This window comes from Physcomitrium patens, chromosome 11 (genome assembly GCF_059467195.1).
Source record: "Physcomitrium patens ecotype Gransden chromosome 11, ASM5946719v1, whole genome shotgun sequence".
NCBI classification, from domain to species: domain Eukaryota; kingdom Viridiplantae; phylum Streptophyta; class Bryopsida; order Funariales; family Funariaceae; genus Physcomitrium; species Physcomitrium patens.
The window spans coordinates 15,624,231-15,645,245 of record NC_143420.1 but is presented as its reverse complement, the minus strand read 5'-3'; the positions used below and the strand labels follow the sequence as shown (position 1 = coordinate 15,645,245).

The 21,015-nt window shown below is 41.7% G+C and overlaps 3 protein-coding genes and 1 long non-coding RNA gene across 6 annotated transcripts; 3 read left to right on the top strand and 1 right to left on the bottom strand.

The window, feature by feature from the left end:
- Positions 1-902: 902 nt before the first annotated feature.
- Positions 903-11,403, bottom strand: LOC112288384 (protein ALWAYS EARLY 3). 3 transcript variants are annotated; one of them, XM_090254415.1, is made up of 20 exons: positions 11,266-11,380; positions 10,377-10,536; positions 9,223-9,575; positions 8,846-8,944; positions 8,332-8,394; positions 8,149-8,226; positions 7,644-7,830; positions 6,724-6,968; positions 6,077-6,512; positions 5,792-5,887; positions 5,250-5,515; positions 4,661-5,062; positions 4,365-4,540; positions 3,941-4,223; positions 3,349-3,582; positions 2,818-3,015; positions 2,530-2,661; positions 2,109-2,312; positions 1,554-1,982; positions 903-1,388 (listed from the first exon to the last, which is right to left on the bottom strand). In XM_090254415.1, exons 3-20 carry the CDS (start codon positions 9,322-9,324, stop codon positions 1,146-1,148), a joined length of 3,873 nt encoding a protein of 1,290 aa, XP_090110541.1. In that variant the 5' UTR covers positions 9,325-9,575; positions 10,377-10,536; positions 11,266-11,380; the 3' UTR covers positions 903-1,145. The 3 variants fall into 3 exon arrangements, with proteins under 3 accessions (XP_090110541.1, XP_024388270.1, XP_024388273.1); XM_024532502.3 differs by lacking the exon at positions 10,377-10,536 and having other exon boundaries at positions 11,266-11,403; XM_024532505.3 differs by lacking the exon at positions 10,377-10,536 and having other exon boundaries at positions 5,816-5,887; positions 11,266-11,403.
- Positions 11,404-12,697: 1,294 nt separating this feature from the next.
- LOC112288389 (uncharacterized) lies at positions 12,698-14,458 on the top strand. The gene is made up of 4 exons (XM_024532512.3): positions 12,698-12,814; positions 13,390-13,496; positions 13,789-13,867; positions 14,185-14,458. Exons 1-4 carry the CDS (start codon positions 12,800-12,802, stop codon positions 14,230-14,232), a joined length of 249 nt encoding a protein of 82 aa, XP_024388280.1. The 5' UTR covers positions 12,698-12,799; the 3' UTR covers positions 14,233-14,458.
- Positions 14,459-16,013: 1,555 nt separating this feature from the next.
- Positions 16,014-20,627, top strand: LOC149988167 (uncharacterized). Its single transcript, XR_016505621.1, has 2 exons — positions 16,014-16,380; positions 17,870-20,627. It is a non-coding gene; the product is annotated as an uncharacterized LOC149988167 (long non-coding RNA).
- On the top strand, positions 19,191-20,649 carry LOC149988166 (uncharacterized). Its single transcript, XM_090254414.1, has 2 exons — positions 19,191-19,368; positions 19,603-20,649. The coding sequence occupies exons 1-2, from the start codon at positions 19,191-19,193 to the stop codon at positions 19,737-19,739; spliced, it is 315 nt and encodes a 104-aa protein (XP_090110540.1). The 3' UTR covers positions 19,740-20,649.
- The last annotated feature ends 366 nt before the right edge of the window (positions 20,650-21,015 follow it).

Sequence of the window (21,015 nt, the reverse complement as noted above, 5' to 3'; positions counted from 1 at the left end):
TTGATCCGAACCCTTTTCAAACAACATTCAAGTTTTTTTTGTCATTCTTTCAATGTCAAAGCAAATCTTCTGTCAAAACATTGTGGTTTTAGTGTTAAAATTTCACACAATTAAATGTTAGCACATTGAATCTAGCTTTTCAATAACTTTGAATTATGGATTATTTTAAGGTTTAAAACTACAAATTTAGAATCATTTCTTCTAAGTAAATCATGTTTTGATTAATAAAATATAAATTTTCACACAATTAGAATTGAAATTTTAACTCATCAGAGTGTTGTAATAAATATAACTCCAACAATGATTTTATAATTTTAAAATATTTAAAACACAAAAATTGACTCAACTGTGCCAAATTCGCACTCTATAGCGATGCAAAGGTTTAAAATAATATTAAAAAAATCATTTTATAACATGAAAATTTAAACGGGCCTTGCACATTAAAATGCACGCACAAGCACACACACACGCACACATATGACTTGAATGAAACACTTTCTAAACTCATTTCTCGCGACATTCACCGAGTAGAACTCCAAAATTTGGTTAGGCGCCAGCATAGGTCTTGTTTGTTTTTTTCTCTACTCTGTTCATTATAAGTAATTTAAGGGTTGGTGGTGGTCATTGTTGCAGGATGTTGTCGGTGATGCCAAAGCAAACACCATGAGCCTAGCATGTGCCATGAATTAATGTGAGCTTTCTTTTCCACAATTTCTGTGCCGGTATCTGCAAAGAAAGGAGTTGCTGGTAAACGTTGCGAATGTAGCAACTCTCACGCTGCAGACGTTATGCGCATTGCAAAGATAAATATCACAGCTTGAGAAATGGGTCCAATGCAAAAACAAATAACCACCCATCCCACATTAATATCGTGAGAAGTTGCCAAAAGCACAGAAAATACATTCGAGGAGGATCTGCGGTGCTTGACACACGAAGTTTTATTGATGGTGTGGTTATGAAGCAATTTCTAACTCAAGAAGATTCAGTCCTACAACCAAGAGTACAAAACCTAATCAATCTCAGTTCTTGTTATTCGTAATTCATAACAAGCTAATGACTCCCGATGGGCCCGGGTGTGGCTCTGGGTGCTTCCAATCAACGTCTAACTCAATCGAATGCACGAGTGCGTTTGAGGAGCAAATCCGCTACAGGGTATTAGGAGGTGTAGGTTTAGGGGCAACAGAAGGCATAGAATCTACAAAAGGTGACAATGGAGCAGAATTGGGAAAAGGTATCTGAGTCGTGATCTGTGCTTTTACAGTTGCAAACTGCTGCTCTATCTCTTTGTAAATCGCGTGGTTCTTTGCAGATTTAGGCCGCAAAGTCCTCAGTGCAGAATCCAAGGTTTGCTGCACTTCGGCTGATGAAAAAGGCGTCTCTGATAGTGTCTGCATGTTCAACCCATATAGCATAACGCAATTAGAAGATGTATAATCCTCAAAGCTGAATTTGTCATGCCTTGGTATTTGAAATATACACTAAACAATAAGAATACAAATTCATGCTAGTAGGCAAATGTCAATACATGCAGTGGACTATTTCAAGGAACGAACCTGTAGCATAAACAATGTAGCAATGCATGATTTTATGAGCTCCATGGGAAACAGGCAATCCCTGCTTGCACTTGATTGGGTCGCAGCATGATTGAGATCTTGCATCAGATCCTGGGCAGCTGCCTCAAGAGCAGCTGGCCTCTGAGCAGATCCATTCTTGTCGACCGGGGACAACCTACTGGTGCTGGCCACAGTTCCAGTATCAACTTCACTGTTGTCTTCTGTGATTGAAGACGAGGAGGACTGTACACGCGAACCTGGCTGAGCACTTGGTGTAGAAACACCCTGAGATCCACCAACTTCACACGTTGGAGCAGGGTAAGGAGATAACTGGAGTGGAACTGATACGCATCCCGGGACAGAAATAGCCTCCAATGCACATCCCAATTTCTGGAAGGCATCTTCTCCTGCTTTTAGAGTATCCATGGCCTGTATTAAACAAACAAAGATTGTTTGTGAACCACGATAAGATATCTCTCCCGGAACTTGAAGGACCCAATCCAGCGAATTCAAATCCCATACACAACGCAAGTTGAGAGAGCAAGTGAGACCTACCTTCACTGCAGTAGAAACCATAAGGCTGGCCTGCTTTCTAGCCGAAATGGTCACCTCTGCAAGGGCACACGTTGTGTCTAATACCCATGGTTCACTAGGTTCTGCAACATCTGAAATTCCCTGAGAACTTAAACGATGCCAGGGAAGAACAGCATTATCATGATACTTGTTTCTTTGCCGCAAAAGAAGCAGGGCATTTGTAACCTGCTCAGCATTAACAACGACTTTAAAACAAGCCTCTCTGTCGCGGATTTAATTTGATGTACATGTCGTTTCAACGGATGTAAGTTGATGAATATAGAACTCCAATTCAACAGCACAAACTAGCAATCTAGACTTCATTTCTCAATGAAAGACCTTATCATTCCAACCAAGTAACCAACAAACGTGTCAAAAGTAGAAAAAAGGAACTTTGCAGGACCTGCTTGTTGACTTCCTTAAGCTGGAGAACGACTGTGGCATATTGGCGTTGAAAGTTATCAGCAGCCTTAAATCCTTCCCAATTGCAACTTGCCTCGCCATTCATTTGTCGTAACTCCATAACAAGAGCTTCCTGTGCACATCCGGAAAAGAGGTGTCACTTGAAAGACAAAAAGAAACAGATAAACTGTCCACTACAAGCGCGAACCACTTGGTTGTCCTGAGCAGTTCGCTGTACGAAAGCGATCACTTGATTAAAAAAAACACGGAATGAAGCTGTACTTCATACCTTTTTATCAAGTGCACGTGCAAGTTCAGCCAGTGCACGTGCATCTGCTTCTATAGCTTGTGCCTGAAAACCGCCTAGTGGTTGGTGTGAACCAACTCTTTGAGAGGCTACAGCTGACTTAGTAGTCACATCTTTTGCCTCACGCACTGCTCTGTTAGTAACTTCTTTTGCCTCTCGTACAGCATCTAGGGTATCCGTCTGCCCCACACAATATTACTGATTAGAAAAAGAATGTGAAATCGCAACACAAAAAACGTAAATCCACACTATTGACATTATGAGAACGAAAAACCGAAACCAAACCAATTATATATATGGTTGAGACTGGGTAGTCAATGATTGACAGCTGTTTGTGCCGCTTGAATTGAACAACATCCAAAATAGTTGAGTGGCTACAACCAAAGTAAGTTACATACGAATTTAGGGTGACAAATTTCAAGACATTGAATATTCATGAGGCAAGATATCTAACACTGTACATTTTCTGTCTCACCAACATAGCAAGAAACTACAATCAGCACAATCGCATACCTGCGCCCGCTTAGACAGATCGCTAAGAAAACGTTGTGATAACATGGTAACCCGACGTTCCAGGCGCTCATTCAAGGCTGCACGAGCAACACCTCCAACTCCACCCGAAGCATTCCACGCCCTTGGTTTAGAATCATCTCCGGGTGTGCGCTCTATCCCTTCCACAGATGTGAAATGCCGTCGCATCACTTCAGGCACATTCTCAAGTGGATACATTGGCATTGCATCGATATCCTGAAAGTAATACAAGGAAGTCAGACTCTAGTATCGAACTGTTCTAAAACACATTCAGAGCTATAGTATTCAAAGATGTTAAAAGGATCTCAAATGAAGTAGAAACTTTCTAACGAAGCACGCTACATGAAATCATTTCAGGCTTCAAACTGAATAAGATAATTAAACTTAACCTCAAAAGCTGACGATGGTTATGAAAATATGCGCAAACTAGTAGCATTTAGAGTACAGCTCACTTACTTTCAGCCAATTTAATTGTGACCTCCAGTAAATAGATGTAACTAGTTATGTACTTTCTCTTCGAATAACAGAGTAGAGTTGACAGGTTCCTACATGATGCTAGCGTTGAATAACTTACCATAACCAGCTCCACACCTAGTTCAGGTCGATCAAACTGTACTCGACAGCGAGAACGATCAACCGTAAGGATGCTTCCATCGTGTATTTCACGCGTCTTTGGGTGTCGAGCAATCACTTTTTGCCCAACCGTCAAGGGACGCGCTAAATCTGCAGGTAACCCTTCTCTAAGTCCATTTCGAAGTTCATGATAATGTGTGCGTACTGACTCACGATAAGTTTCCAACTTCTCCCTCTCTTCTTGAAGAAATCGCTTGGAGAGTCTTCTGGGTTTCCCGAGAGAACTGCATACAGAGGATGATAAAAAAAAAAAAAAAAAAAAAAAAAAAAAACTAATTAAGCCTTATTTTCATGATAAGAAGCTTCAGTAGACATCATCACCTTGTGATTTCAATTGGTTTTGATATGAACAAAGGGTAACTTACCCTCGTATAACGCCCCACTCGACGCGAGTGAGCCTTGGGACATGGCCAAGGCCAGCATGATTCAGATACTCAACAAATTCATTGCGTGCGAACCAAGGAAGGTCAATAGCACTGTAGAACCATTCACACATACACCATCGCCGAACCTTGGGACATAGGCAATGAATGATTTTGGCCTGCATGAAGTCAAGCACAGCAAGGAACCTTAAACATCAATTAAAAGTTGCAAGTATGTCATGCAGAAAGTAGTAAAAAGGCAACATCATAGGCTAAGTCCACATGTTGAGTGTGCTTACCTTGGCACTATCTGTTCCGAGTTCAGGGGTTGTGTGCGGACAGAAAGCTTGTTCTTTTCTCACAGATTCCTGATGTGGGGAATTAAACCCACTGTTTGACTTGACCGGAGCACTAGTTTTTTCCGTAGGCAATTTCTCCGGTACTCCTTTCTTCTTACTCCGAAGTTTCAGAGGGAGAGAACTTTCATCAATGTCTATAGAAAGATCTTCTCTTCCCTCCATAGAGATCTGCTTACCATGACCAGGAGAATCCGCACCATCTGCAACTCCACTTTCTGACCACCTTTTCAGGAGCTTATGCCCCTGTTTTGAAGACAGTAACTTGGTTCCTGCTAGCTTCTTTAGTTTGGTCCATGGATTCGGCGATGCTGAAGCTTCTCCTTCAGGGACTGAAGCCACAACCTGCAAGCCAAGCATAAACAATGCATACCCTCTTAAACGCCACATCTTAATTTTAAGCACACGCTGACGATCCAAGTCTTAATCCCTGCTCCTGGAATGTACAGTTCGAAGGACAAATCTACGAAATCAAGATCCATCAATATGTTCACCAGAATGTTGAAAACTTAATGATGTTAAAAAGCTTTACTTTGGAAATCTTGTCACCAGAATGCTTTCTTTTCCGCTTTCTGGAATCTGCCGGTGAAGTAGATGGTTGTCTATCTTCGGAAGCTGCTCCCTCTTCTTCTGTGTTTAAATCTCCTTCCTCTTCCTTACTACCATTGTGTAAATCTTGCATATCCTCAGCTTGTGAGGACTTCAAATCGTGCTTTGAGTTAGCAACCTCTGGGCTAGATTGCTTCCCACCCTTGATTTCCACCTTCTCAGTTTTGTCTTCAAAACTGGCTGCGGCATCTGAAGAGTAGTTTCTTTCATGAATATGAACTACCAAGTGCCTTTAAAACAAGACAAATTGGAGCAGAATCTGGCGGAATCGGCAGATGGGCAGAAAACCTTCCAGTGCCACGCTTTCAAGCAAAAAATGCCGACCCAAACTCAGGGTAAGCAAAACAAATTTGTGACGGTAAGACATAATACTAAGTATTCACGCCACAGCATCTTGTGAAATGTGTATATTTCCCTTTACACAACCAAGATATGCTAGCTTATGGAAGAAAGAAAGTTACTTACTGGCAACAACATTCAAATTCTCACCAAGTTCCAGACCTTCCAGCTCCAATGACGAAGCCGCTAAAGTCGCTAAAGCATCCAGCCCGCTGTTGCTATCTGCCATGAGTTCGAATTTACATTAGGTTTCAATTTTTCAACAGCTTAAACCCGTAAAAGCACTCTACTTGAGTAAACATACTGAAATCTTTGTTATGTTTGTGTTGCAGCATGCTGCTAATATGAATATGAAAACGAATATGAGAACGAAAAAACTGGACTATCCTTCGGCAGCACATATGTATATACCTCCTGAGAAAAGCTGTCGACTTCTCTTCTTCTGCTTAGGAGGAGGTGAGACAGGACGCCGCCTCCTCTGAGCAGAAGATGGTTGACTAGACCCCTCTGCTGGCTCATCAGCGCCGCTCCCTTGCCTTTCAGATGCTTCCACCAATTCCTTGACGTCTTCTTTCCTCTTCTCTCTCGACTTGGAAGTTTGATGCTTACTATCCGAATTCTGGAACTTAGTCTTCTTAGAGAAAGGTTTTTTCAGTTTACTCTTGGCATCTCCAACTGTCGGAGTTTTCCTGTCCGCGTCAGACCTCAGAGTGCTGCTGCTTGCTTTGGTAGCACCCTCGTTCTGCAAGTCTTTGCTTTCAGGGCTTCCCTCCAGCTGATTATCTGCTTGGCTTGTTGAAGCGGTGGGCTTGACAGAAGCATCAGACTCTGTCCTCCACAGTGACTCCTGAAGAAAAAAATTGAATGTTTAATCCAGGGAGTTGGTAAATTAAAATATATTGAACAAAAGACTGTCCGATCAATTTCATAAATAAACCCTAAACCCTAGAGAAAACAAAATAAACACTAGAGAATACAAAATAAAAAGTTGAGGTCGTTGCAAAATTCATAAACCAGACTAAATTCTGACACTGTGACAAATAGCAAATCAAAGGTACCTTATCACCATTCTGTTGAAATGAGGTTTGTCGAAGGCTCCTCCTTGAAGGAGTATTTGATGCCGTTGGTGAAGCCGACTGCTTTGACACCAGGGTCCGGGCAGCTGCTACATCAGAGTCAGAATCCTCTTCGACCCTGTTTTGAAGCTTGGAGACAGAAGCTTTGATGATTCTTATTCTTCTCTCAGACGCGTTACTCGTTTGAAAGCGAGGAGTACGTTTGCCAACTGGTCGATTACGATATGCTGTATGAACACGATTGTACATAAATTGGCCAAATTAATTTGACAAATTCCAAGAAACCACTGAATGCGATAAGTATTACGTTAATTAATCTCAACAGGAGGCAGTAAGTTAAACCGTTTCGTACTGAAAGGTCTCTGGGACCAAAACTGCCTGAAACAGTACTTTGATTTCAATCTCTACGGTGAAATATTATCTAGTTTTTTTATGTTATACAAATCACTAAAAATAGTGAACTCAACCGTACTGGATACTTTCCAAATCTGAAAACATAAATGAAAAATAGTTCTTAAAACCGAACTGCATTGAAAATTTTAAAACATCTGCTATCTAACATATTATTAAGTCGTAACAGCTAACAATAGATTTTTAGTAATGAATGTAATGGGTGAAATTTGAGATTTTTTTAAAAGGATTCTTCATGAAAATATTTTTGTGGTCTTAGATTGAACATGTACGACTATGCTTTGTACAATATATTCAAATCGTGTCTCTAATCATATTATTCTTAAATGTAAAAAAACAGGCGACACCAACTGAGCCAGCAAGCACAGCGGTGAACAACTTGACGAGGGACTCTGTTATGTATTCGATTACAAATTCGTAGTTCAATATCAGACGAAGCAGTTCTAATTCCATTTATGCATGGATTATACTGCTAAAAGGTTGAAGCTTACTTCTTGGTCTTTTAGCGGGTGAAGAACCTCCAAAACCACTAGCTCCTACAATGCCATCTGAACGAATGCTGCTGCTTTCCATTCCTATGTTGGTAACTTTTTTCTTCGAGAGCTGCACATGATTTGACCTCTCGTCTGAACCAACACAATCATCACTACTTTCTGCACCTGCACTCGGGTTTTCGACCTGTACCAATTCTTGCATCAGTACTGTATGATCCTAATGTTTTGATACATACAAGCTCCAATTTGCGTATAGGTTCTCAGCATTAATGCAAGCGCTGGGATGTTTCAGCATGTAGATATATTTCCCAGGGATGAGGCACTTATTGACCTGTTGTGAGAAAGTTGTTTTGAAAAAGAAAAGAAAAGAAAGAAAAAAAAAAACAAAAACAAAAACAAAACGGGGGAGAAAAAATTTGTTTCACCTTTGAACATATGAATCAAGCATGAATATGATTCAACAACGCAAATAATCATTCAGCAAAAGATAAGCGTTACACACCAGGAGATTATAATGGTCTGTCATCATAGCTTTAAGTCCAGTAGCAGATGCAGCTCCATCTGGGAGAGACAAATATGCCTGAAGAGCACAAAACATGTTAGTCACCTCACCCAAATTGTTAATGACAAAAACAACCCCACAACAAAAGAGCGTCCTACATCGGCTATTCCTGGACAAATGTACCTTGTTTGTGGTGTATAAAGCCTCCACCATTTCTGTCGTTCTTTTGTGTAAGCTCGCAGACACCTGAAATCGTCAAGTTTGTGACTCAGAATACAACAACAACATCAAATAATGAGGATTATGGTAATAATGTCGATTAATCCACTACATATCTTCATTCGCAGTCTACAATATTTCTAGTATAACAGACGAATTGTCTGTTTAACATAACTAACACAAAGTAGTTAATAATTCTGCATGGAATCATATCAACTTAGGTACACAATATTTACTGATAGTTGGCACGTAAACAGAAGAAAACATAAGCATAAAGCAGAAAAGATATAGAAAAATGCGTTGAATTTGTGAAACCCAACTTACAAACACTTCAGAAATCTCACTTTTAAGTTAAACCAGGTTTCATTATAATGAGCAAAAATGCATGACAAACGATTTAACTACACTTCAATGCGTCCGTGGCATTTTACTCCGCAACTTCTGTGAGCATTATACAACATACAGAATTGATCGGTACCTTCTTCCAGTCCTTGCCATACTTGCGAAAGGCTTGGTAGAACAACTCAAGATCTTCTTCACTCCAAGGAGGTCCAAGAATATCTGTCAGTTTTCGCTTCTGCATCGCAAACCACAACACACCTTAATGCTTTACCCCATAGCCTCGGGTCCCCAAAAATCCAGGCACACCTCAAAAAAAAAAAAAAAAAAAAAAAAAAAAGGGATCCAGCAAGATTAATCTGTCTACATAGTTCAGCTTTGTTGCCAAACAGAGACCCGCTACAACCCAAATGTTGCACAAAGAGTATCACAGTTACATGACAGCTATTCGATTGACAGCAACCAACCATCACATTGTCCACCCTTGCAGGGAATGTGAAAGCTCTGTTTCCTTACCCTAAATTTACTTTTTCCAATTCCATCTTCGTCCCTATCTACACCACCTGCAATCCTTGTGGTAGGTTTTGAGGTTGTTCTTGGCCGCCTGGCCGATGCCATTTGGGTGTCTCCTAATTTCCTTATCCTTCCAACTCACAAGCATTGGATGCACACAGCCCCAACAATATTTTCGAATGGAAGCATTGGAAGTGACTTAAGGAGGAGATCGCGTCCGTTTCGGTTTCTGTAGATAGCCAATTACATCCGCAAAGACACTATCGTATATAGGAAATGCACTGCCTTTAATGCAATTAAATAAGCACTGAGCCCAAATTCATAGTTGTTACTGACCCTGACTTATCCTCAGCATCCTGATCCATCAAACAACATATTACTCCTGTTAGTCCGGCCATCACCAGCGAAGTCGTTACAAAGCATTCTACAATTCAATACTGTAAGATAAAAATTTGAAATGTCACTGAGAAATTCTTAAAATCGTCAGCTCCACCGAACCTAGGGAACTACACTTCTGCTAATTATGAAAACGACAGGCAATGGCAAAAACACGTAATTCCAAGCAAACTAAATCAATAGTACAAGAAACAGCTTTCGACAGGCATTTAATTAGACTAGAAAGAACATCATTCACAAACTATCAATCGCGTACTGATCAATAAAGAAATGAACAATCACCTTAAGATGTTCGCAAAAATCTTCAGTCTAAATTTAGATTATTTTAATTTTTAGATGAAAAGAAAAGGAAGTACTTCAGATGGCAGAAAGTGAACTCAAACTTGGTTTCGAACCACAACTGAAAATGAAATTCGAGTCGAACGCTTTAGAAGAGGAAGAAATCCGCTAGCAAATAATAGCACGAGTGTCGGCGGTTGCAAGAATGAAACAATTAAAACCAAAAATCGCGTGGCTGCATTGAGTCGACAAAACCGACGAGAATCGATGAACTCATGGCAACAATCTATGAGATGAAGACAATTATTGCATTACTTCCTAACAACTGGGGAAGGGTAAGCGCTAAGGTTTACTCGCGACACAGCGTCAGGCATCACTTGCAAGTGAGCCTTACAGTCAGCAAAACGGTTGATGCTGCCTTAATTGTCTTGGCACATGGTGAAGCAAGGCAAAATATGTTACAGATGAAGTCAGAGAGTCACCTTCATCCTGTAAACTCTTACAACTCGTGCTTCGCACTGGAAGTTGAGAAGCCAAGGAAAGAGCATTGGAAAAGGTTTGGAAACGTCCACATCCGACCACGTTTCGTCGCCGGAGTTAAATCAAAAGCAATCCGAGACTGACAAGGCCAGCCTCAGCGCACTAAGAAAAATCAGAAAGACTGCAGAGAGAAAAATGCATCCATATTCTCAAAAATCTCTTTCTTCTCCAAAAATCATCAACCAAAGCCAATACAAACTCGAAGCGATAAACTCAAGCGTCATCCTGTACTATTCTGCGCTACGCTTCCACACCCCAAGGCTCTGAGCGCCCGCCAGGAAAAGCCACCAAACTACTGCCCATAGTAACATCTACCAAATTGCGCTTGCTTCTCGGAAGGAGGCCACAGCTGAACCAGAATTTCGCTTGCTTCTTCGTGCGTCACCTAACACTACAAGCTTCAAATGACTACAAATCACTCTACACTGACGTAACCAAATTTCTCTCCCTCTCTCTCACTCTCTCTCTCTCTCTCTCTCCCTCCCTCTCCCTCCCTCTCTCTCGCTCTCTCTCTCTCCCTCCCTCTCCCTCCCTCTCAACCAACTAACCCCGCCGGAAAGAACGACCAACACTCAATCAACCTTCACCACCTCAATCAAACAATCAACCTCCATTTTGTTCAACCCTGCTCTCAAGAACTAAAAACTGGCGTTCTCCTGCAGCTGCCGTGCAATTCCAGCCAACGGCAACGAAACAATCACCACAAATCCACGAAACACTCCCACAATAGATTATAAAAAAAAACCTTAACAAATTACCCCTCCTGGACACAATACAGAGCCAAAACGACCCCAGTCAAGCTCAAAAGAGGCTGGGGGAGGGCTCCAGTACCGCAGGTACCGATCTAGATCGCCCCATCGCAAGCAGCAGAGAGAAAATGCGCGTTCCGTATGTGATCGCAGAGCTCCTCGCACGCTCGACGACGACCCAGCTTCGTGCTTCGCTTCCACTCCCAATTTTTCAAAAGACCTAGCACTAGTAACCCCAAGCAGCGAGCGACCAATGGACTGCAGAGTGAACACCTCACTGGAGACCGGTCGGTGGAGTATTTTAGAGAGAAACAGCAATGACCACCGGTCGGGGCGATCATCATCCCCCTCGCGATGCAATTTTTGAAATTTGGGGTGGACTGGCCAATCGGGGCTTTAGACACTGGAAGTCTTTTTCTGACCCTTCTTCTTTCGGCGCCGTGGAAGACCCTTCTTTATCTTACTGCATCTTTTCAGTTCCGTCTTTTACGTCTTTTTCTTTTCCGTCTTTTCCTTTTAGGTGGTGCTTCTGGAACAGTAGTTCGAAGTGAAACAATATTTTCGGTATAATTATACGTAGAACATAAGTGATTCGCCTACCTCCTTGCTTGTCTGTTGTTTCTCGTCTTTCGACTTTTTTTTCATTGAGGGAAAAAGGAAAAGCTTGGCGTTGAATTCAATGCTGGTGGAGTCAAGGTTTCCTGGTTTGAAAATCCAAAATAGCATTTCCTCCAACAATTTTGAATCATAATTAAATTACAAAGTAAGTATGTGTACGGCTGTGCTGTTAGTCTACAATTATTTTTATTGATTTACCAAAAGATGTGAATTTATCCTTCAAAGTGTTCAACCAGAATTTTTTTAGTGTGAGGGAGAAGCAATTCTTATTGATAGCTATATTTAGGTAGTTGATATTTTTGGAGTATTATGTTTAAATTATTTGATGTTATTTACTTTATCAAACGATACCAAAAATGGTGTTTGAAGTGTTAAATTTAATAATATTTTACGACAAACAAACTACGTGAAAGTTTGGTGATTTATTCAGCTTTAGTTCACAAAAAACTTTAGAGATTCCCAATTAAATAGTATAGAATTCTTACCAATACAAAAAATAGGAATAATCGATGGATATGTTAGTTTCAAAATTATACAAGTGTAAGTAGTTGTTTTTACACAGAAAGACTGTATTGCACTAAATGTCTTTACAAGGACAGTAATTTCATCCATGCACATACAGTTTTTATTTGTTTGTTTTTATGAAGTCACCCGGCATGAAAGTTTAGATTAAAACCAAACTAATATAAACTTTAAAGTAACACCTTCAGAATCATTAGTCTACTGTTATCAAGCTAATCGTAGGTTTTTGCATACCATACAAATACATTTACGAGTACCGAATACTACACCCGGAAGATATCCATCTACGTACCCGGTTGTACATAGGCTAATTAATACCCGGTCAGTCGACGAGTATTGTGGGTTTCCTCCATGAGGAAACACTTGCACGTTGTTGTGCAAACTCTCGAAGCTCACTTTTGCTGACTAGCGGACGCATTGCGCCTGTTCTTCCTCACCCTTCGCCGAGCCCTTACCTGGTCGATCAGTTGGCAGCTATGGCGGTTGGACTTGTAAGTGTTTCTATACAAGTTTCTTCTCTTGAAATGGTTGTCGTGGGAGTTTACGCGGCTTTACCGAATACTCCTTTGTATGAGCGTTTTGGAACAATGGAAATTGATGGTTTTCAGATTGGTTTTTGGAAGTCGATGACTATATTCGTTGTTTGGTTGACTTGATTTTCTTCTATATCTTTCCTCTCTTCGAGTGGCCGGGTTGAAGCGATTTATTATTGTCGGTATAATCTTGGATTAGGGTTGATCCGGATGTTAGGGTGTGCGAGTTTTAGCCTTGTGATCGGGAGCAGGGATCAGCTCTGATCTTGAAATGGAGTATTCCTAGGATCAAACGAAGCTCGCTGTATGTCTTTGAAGTAGCTCTGAATTACCACCTATTAGAAGTTTCCTACTTGCGAAAAGTACTTGCATTGCCTTTGTTTTTATTTTTATTCTTATTATCAATGCGCGGTACAATTAGGTGTGCATGTGTTATAATTTTTTTGTGTCAGAGCTGCATCAAAGTTTGCTTTCTATGTTTCTGTACGTGGGACAGTTGAATGAGTTAGTAATCTTTCAGCGTGGGTGTGCAGGGAGAGATTGGAATTCCCATCTACAGCCCAGTTTCTGAGTCCTTATATCCACTTTTGGCTGTGCTTCTGCTCACGATCGGGCTTTTATTGACGGCGTCTTTTTTCATGTATGAGATTTTTGCCTGAGTTTTGAGTCTGTTGTTTTATTGCTTTAATGATTCTATGTAAATGTTACATCTAGGTTCCTATTGTTGGCAAACCCATACCTTCTTGTGCCACATTCGAGCCCATCGGTGATTGCGGCACTTTCCTTCACTATTATTCCTGTTTACCGAATTTATCAAGTAAGTATATGTATGAAAGTGCTGGAGGACTGGGCAAGCACTGAACTTGTGTCAGAGCGTATGCAATTATGTTAGAAGGTGAATGACTCAACAACTTATGGATTTTTCTGAGCAGCTATGAGGTGACTTCGACCAAATTAAGTCGAAGCCTGGTTCATGAGTTCGCTACCGGTGGATTAGCATCCGTCTTCTTGGTACGTAAACCCATGCCCAAATTTCACTTTGGTAGTTCTGGCACGTCTTCCACAGTTTCCAATTTCGAGAATCTCATGTGTTCTGTTATGGTTTATGTTGAGTGTGGAGAATTTGTACCACCTTCAAAAATGGTCGACAATTTCCGAATCATCGTGTCATGACTGCAGTATAATCGTAGCTACCCGTCTCTGGCTTGGCTATTTATACTCATGTGTCGCGTTTCAATAATCAACTAGGTTGTTCTTTTTATGCTCCAGTTCATGTAGGGAAAGTTCACTTTCTTGCTAACTTAATCTTCGTGTCGATGCTATTGCAGGGTTTTGGGACCCTCTTCCTGCTTCTATGGACGGGAGTGTATGTGTAAGCATACAATATTTTGTAATGATGTTCGTAGGATTTTAGAAGCGAGTTTAGTACAAACAGGAAGACGGGTGTCCTTTACGATATCCCAAATGTTGAACTCGCTTTTTCCAGATAGATTTCACGTCACAAGGTGGGACTCTGTTTATTAATTCAGGAGCATGCAGCATGTGAGGGGACTTGAAACTCTTGTGTACAAGGCAGTAAAGTATTAACGTTGTCTGTACCAATATCTATGTTCACCATTTTCTATCTCCCTCAACTCATGTCCTTCTCGCATTCTGCAGCATGCTAGATCAATTTCTTCTAAGCCCATGTTAGTCGTTTCAATATCATAGAAAGCAACGAGATCAATACTCGTGTACATTTGTGTGTATAGGTTCTATAACCATGTTTAGTCCATTTATCACCATACCTTTGTGCTGCTTGTTTTTCATTCACAAAGCTCTTCACATTCACTAGGAGTGGGTTTTCCACTTCATTGGAGGTCCAAGGTACTTTCACTTAAAGTTTGGTGATTCCCCTTGGGCTAGACCAGTTGCCATCGAGCTCGAACTGGGAAAATTACGTGTGGTTCTGAGGGTAATATACTGACAACTTATTTGCAAAAGATAACCATGGAGTGTGGATGATATTGCCTAGAATGATTCTAGGAAGATGTGTATGATGACGAATGATGGCGCAGTGAACGAAACAATGATCGATTACAGTGTAGCTCATTGCAAGGTTCTCTGTTGTTTGTAATTTGGAAGGATGTACAGCCATGTGGCTCTATGCCTACCCGATAATTATTGGATGCATTCTCAGTTTTTACTGTTACTTAAGATAGGCAGTTTCCCCTTTTCTGCGGAGGTCTTTTACTGCAGCTCGATTCGAGGTCTTATTGGGCTTAGAATCAATTGCCTCAGAGATGTAAGCCCCAAATCGCAATGTTCTTTTCCCCAGCTTTCTTACATTCACTTTCTTAAAATGTTTGAGAAGACGGTTTGCCCTTTTCGCCATCTTTTGTTGAAATGCTTCATTATTCGTTCTTGTTAGTGTTTCGGGAAGTACCACACAAGCCGTCATGCTTTTATTACATACGTGAGCTTTCAAGCATTGGTTGTCAAAATCAACCGACTTATTTGCTCCCTGTTGCTTGTCAGTACCTTGAGTTGAACCCTGTAAATACAAGTTATTGTGCTTGTCCTTTTACTCAATAATCGATTGCTATTCGTACTCTTAGCCCTGAGATTTGACACCAGGTCGTTAACCATCTTGTGGTTTACGCCCTCTAAGGACAAATTGACGAGCAACGGGATGTACACTGTAACCTCTGGCATTGAATGTTCTCAATCAGGCCTTACATTAGAGGTTGAATTCCCTGCTAAGACTTTCAATCCATGAGGAAGACTGGAAGGTTATACTATGCAGTCGAGCTTCATCTTCCATGCGCCGCCTCCGTTTCATCCGAAGTTCCTGTTTCTTTCTCTGAAGTTCGCGGTTCACCTCTTGCAAGCTCACTTCAATATATTGCAAAGATTTTTCTTTTTCCTCTATTTTGTTATCTCACCGACACCACCATTAAATCTCGGATCAATCTCATCGCATGTTCCCATTGAGTATCCCTGTAGCATCGATTCCAATTTTTTCTTAATTCCTATGGGTGATGCTGATCTCAATTGCTGAAGTCGCTCAAGAAGAGCTGAATGGGAGGAAGTAGAACCCTCACTGGTGGTTGCACCTTGATCAAGGTGTCTCTTGAATGGCGGAGGACTGCCCGATATCCCTGGTTGAAAATCCGTCATGGGAAGTTTACGCGCTCCAACAGATGCATATGGATGGAAGGGCCTATTGATCGAAGAGGGAATATTGTTCATGGGCCTGCTCCCATCCAGAGGGGAAGCCTGGGTCCTCGAACTAAGGCCTTTGTTCTCCACACAGCTTTCAGATGTCAAAACTCCAGAGCTTGGGCCACCAGACTCGGGAGTGAGACGCAAAGGCAACGTACCTCTGTCGAAGGGCATCACGCCTAACTTCGAACGTTGCAAAGAGCTTAGCTGTGTCCAAGAAAGTGATGTCGAGCCGTTACCACTGTAGTGATCATTCTCACTCGCAAACCTGTCTATGGTCGTGATGTGGTTTCTGAGGTTGCTAGTAATTCTCTGACCTGGTGAGTTATAAAGTATTAATGCAGGATGTCCTTGCCTTTCAATTCCTTGGTTCTGCCCCTGGGTATTGGGAGACAGATAGTGCATGCTGGTGACGGAACTTGATCGGGACGAGTTCTGAAGTTGTTGGATTCTTCCTGGAGTGGTGGTTGCCTCATTGTCACTACTTGATGCTGGGGAGGTTGATTTTGGTGACTGTATTCAAGGTTTCCAGTAGTTCGAAGCATGGAGGATGGTGAAACAACAGCAGAACTTCCTTCATTGTTGCCGTTTAATGAAGGACCCATGGACATGGATGTCACTTGTGTCCTCTTCCGTGAGATGCTTCGAATAGGTTTTGAGTAGCAAGGTTGGCAGACTAGGCTTGCATCTTGGGGTGCTTGTGGGATGAAGCAGATGCAAAACAACCTGTTGTCGCATTTTGAGGAAAGGAGAGAGATGGCCAGCTTGAAGGAAGCACGTCCGGAGATCATACACGTGGGCCTGTCGTGAGCTGGAAACTCAACCCCTTTGAACGTCGTGAACAGTGGTGGCTCTGCCAGAAACGGCTTGTCATCACGGACCACTGGGCTGTGGTCATAAGCTTAAGCCACTGAAGCGACGATGCTCATGTCGCGAGACACCAAACTTCCTTGCTCATCCAAAAGGTGGACGTTCAATACAAACGTCCTCCGACAGAATGCCTTTCCTCCTAGTACAGTTAGGACTTCAGGGCTTTTCCCAATTCCTCTTGCTTCAAAAGCCACAGATGTCACAAGCCTGTGCATCTCATTGGTTGAGATCGTGCCGTAGGCACTGGTACCGCCAATGCCTGAACCCTAGAGTGTCACCAAAGCCAATTAATCACCCTGTAGATCTGACCTCCGTGTCGAGCAGTTTCAGAACATACAACAACCCTATTGATGTCTTGTGCTTGTTTTAGACTCTGAGGACAACACCTTGATCCTTTTAACTTATGAAGCTGATAGCTCGCACATCTGGAAGTCCTGTGTGATACCGTCTCATGTTGCGTGATGGTCAACAGGCTCCAATCGGCTGTGCTTTCCCAGGCAACTCATTCCCTCGCAACAATTAATTGCATTTTTTTAATGTGAAGTGTGTCAGCCTGTACTTCAGCACAATTTGCGAGCCTTCGCATACACATGGAGACGCAAAGTTCTGTGTTGAAGAACTCTGATTCGCGACAAAAGTGTCCTGACCCCACTTCTGATCCAGGCTGGGTTATGCATCTGTCAGACTAAACCCATGGGGGTTCGGATACATTATCACCAGTTGTTTTTCTTCTCTAATTACGTGTTTATTCGTCTTTTCACGGATTCAGGATAATTCATTTAGGAGACGGTTTGTTCATATGATAGTGATCTCAAGGAAACATTAAACCTGTTTCAGATGTAGGTTTATCTTTTTCTACCCACTGTCTATTTGGATCAAGACAGTTCAGTCTCATGCATTTGCCTGCAACTTACAAGCACCACGCGTGGGATGGAACAGAATTGGTTGGACTGGTGTCTTGTGAAGCTTTTAAAGAAAAATGCACATCAATCTTCTCCAAATATTCAATCTGTTCTTGATCGAGAAGGTGGAGGATTTATCGAACGAGAAGCTTAAACAGAAGTTACGCAGAAATTGGTGCAAAAGATTATCTCAGTCAAGCTGGATACTTTTAGAGTTGCATTTTTACAGATATTCCCTCTGACGACAGTGTTGATAAGCAGTTTTTGAAAGTCGATCTGGTATGAAAAAACAATGTCCTGTGTTTGGTTGTCTACTTTTCTATCAGCTGTGGTGCATCATGAACTGATTCAGGCTTGACAAACGAGAGTGCCAGGGTGAGTTTCTCCCATCCATTGTTCACAAGGATGGAGGTAAAATGGGACCAGACCTCATAAATACACCTAAACTAGGAAGAATCAACAACTCTAACCAGACTGCCACAGAGGGAAGAGACAACCTAAATAACGCTGCGCAGACTCCGAAGATTGTCGAGTGTGACTCTGATCTCTCTCGCTTTCTCTCACTCTCTCGTCCTCCTCAACGGACACTCGACATACGAAGATGGAAGAAATTTTCAGCCGCAAGCCTCACACACGCAACTCCGAACTTCTCTCGGCTGGACCCACATCAATCAGCATAGTATGCTGCAGCGAAGGTTAATTTCAGTCTGTGTGACGGTAAAATTTCGTCCGGCAGCTTTGTTGGACCTCGCTTCCACCTGTGGTGAGCCAGCTGAAGTGGAAGCTAGTCATTGGAGGCTTCAGCCTTACGGCTTGTGAGGTGTGACAAATCTGCGCTTCACGAATCTGAAACTTGACTCTGCATTCTGAGTTCTACGTTCCAGGAGTAGCGAAAGCGGACACCACAAATTATTCTTGATCCGAACCCATATTACCCAGAATTACTCGACCTGGATGGGGTCTGTGTCTGAGTTTTATGGTCACCGTGAGATTCTTCCTGGAGCATACTATATCAATAATTTGTGTGGTTTTGAGCTGCTCTTAATGAGTTTGCTCCCAGTTATGAACTACTCACATCATTCTCTTCTGTGAAGAAAGCATGGGGTGTAATATGAGAGGGCGAATGTGCGATGAGAGAAGCGATATAGAACTCTTAAATACTTCTACCTCGGACATTCACGTGTAATTCACTGTCCCCAACCGGTACGTATGGTTGAATAAGCACTCAGTTGGGTCATAATCGATTACTGTTCGGTGGCGGTGTAATGCGCCCTGGGATGAAAACTGCATCAAATGTACGATACTGAATCTCTGTTCTACTGAACTGCTAACTTGGTGATCTCGAAGGATCTGCGTGCATGTTGCAGTGGCTATTGCGCAAGCTGCCTTTACTTGCGTCGGAGACGAGGTGGTGGTCCAACCAGCTAGGTTACAAGCAATTGATCCCGGAACAGTTGTGGTGTTGGCTTCATCATTCCTGGGGTTGCAACCGTGCTTGCCAACTGTGTGCATTTTACTCCTGCCTTCGCAACCGAGGTAATTTCATTTTAAGCTGTTCATCTTTTAGCCTCTTTCACACCACTGTCATTTAGGGGAATGTGTAGGAGTGGAGGTTCACACCTTTGGAGCAGGGTAGAACGAGGATGGCTTACAGTTGCGCAGCAGGATTTTCGATTTGTAATCGTTCAATCAGGTTAAATAACCTTCACGAGTAGATTCCAGACCTGTTCGCTCGGTCTTAAGCAATCAGTTGCGTGTGGAGAATTGCAGTTAGTTTCGGCGCTCTGGACGTTAAAGAGTTCACAATGAGTTCAGTAAGTTCGCATGCATCAATAGTCTTAAAGGATCACAACGCTACGCCAGTAGCCGACGAGATCACACACTTGTGCAAATCAAAACGAAGGTAATACTAATTAGCACAAACAGTGAGCGATTTCGGGGATGTGTATACACATTTATCGGAAATGATGATATGGACTATGCATGAAAGCTCACTCAGATTGCTTCCTGGAATGGTTGAAGCTCGCTTTTGAGCTTCTAGAGGTGGCACAGATGGTCAGTTCACGAGCATGTTTGATACATCTAAACTGTCTATTCCGATGTCGAACATATTTTTCTATACCGCGCAGCATTGAAGAACTGCAGGTGGGTTCAAGTGGCCAGTGCATTGAGAGTTACCACTGAACAAGGTTAACCCAATTAAGCACACGACCATGGCAAATGATCAAAGACCTTTCTGATCACCATGCCCGGCCCAAACCGTCACCGCTCGACAAAACTGACACACGTTAACTACTTCGAAAGTTTGTTTCATTATAAGCTGTGGCATTTGCTGCAACTGGCAGTTAGCAGACTCCGACGAAAGCAGATGGGTTGCTTGAGTCCTGTCAACCGAAGTCTAACTGCACAATCCTATGCTTGAAGTTACATGCTAACTTTGTTACATGAAGCAAAGCTTTCACTTTTGAGACAGCGTGAGTGAATTGCTTCCGATGTTGATCTCCTCGTAGCCGAGTGTTGTGGCTTCTGCAACTGATATTGTCAGACGTCTAGCATATAATTCAGGTATATTCACAGTTCGAAGTAGTAAGAAAATGTAGCAAATCCATGAGTGAGGGCTTCACGAGCATGAGGCAAGTTGGAACAATTGGGTCGGAGTGTGCTCATGTGTGTCCCTGTTTGAAGAGAGAATTGTATGAGATTATCGGCTAAAACTAGTTGAGTTTCAGAATACGTTTTGATCGTTTTGAAGTAGAGAAATTAAACTTTGAGCAAAAGAATTGCTTTTCAGTGATTTTAAGCATTGGAAGGTGGATATTTAAAGAGTGTTGTGAGTGTTTGGACGCGGTTCCTTCTGGATGCATTCCCTTCGTGACACACCCTCGTTCTGAAAAGCCCCCTGCTCGAACTTCATAAAATCATATGATAATTTAAAGTTTTTTTTTTCTTTTTTTTTAGTTTTTCTTCCTTTTAAGAATAAAAATAGAATATGGAATATGATACGTTTAATTTTAAAATTCTACAAATATGGTATATCAATGATTTAAAATGTCTATGCATATGTGTATATGAAAATAAAAATAAATAGTTTTTAATACAAATTTAATTTATTATTTAACAATGAATACATTGTAGTCAATTGTGACTCAATTTTATTTCATATTTGTATAGATGTGTTTTTGT

Bases quoted from the DNA above. Each gene is read 5' to 3' on its own strand.
- LOC112288389 (XM_024532512.3), top strand. The intron at 13,497-13,788 runs GTATGAGATTTT...TTTTCTGAGCAG, and splicing joins TTGACGGCGTCTTTTTTCAT to CTATGAGGTGACTTCGACCA. The intron at 13,868-14,184 runs GTACGTAAACCC...ATGCTATTGCAG, and splicing joins GATTAGCATCCGTCTTCTTG to GGTTTTGGGACCCTCTTCCT.
- LOC149988166 (XM_090254414.1), top strand. From the start codon at position 19,191: ATGTTGCAGTGGCTATTGCGCAAGCTGCCTTTACTTGCGTCGGAGACG. The intron at 19,369-19,602 runs GTAATTTCATTT...GGAGAATTGCAG, and splicing joins CTCCTGCCTTCGCAACCGAG to TTAGTTTCGGCGCTCTGGAC.
- LOC112288384 (XM_024532502.3), bottom strand. From the start codon at position 9,324: ATGGCATCGGCCAGGCGGCCAAGAACAACCTCAAAACCTACCACAAGG. The intron at 8,395-8,845 runs GTACCGATCAAT...TGACGATTTCAG, and splicing joins ATGGCAAGGACTGGAAGAAG to GTGTCTGCGAGCTTACACAA. The intron at 8,227-8,331 runs GTACATTTGTCC...TGTGCTCTTCAG, and splicing joins CTTTATACACCACAAACAAG to GCATATTTGTCTCTCCCAGA.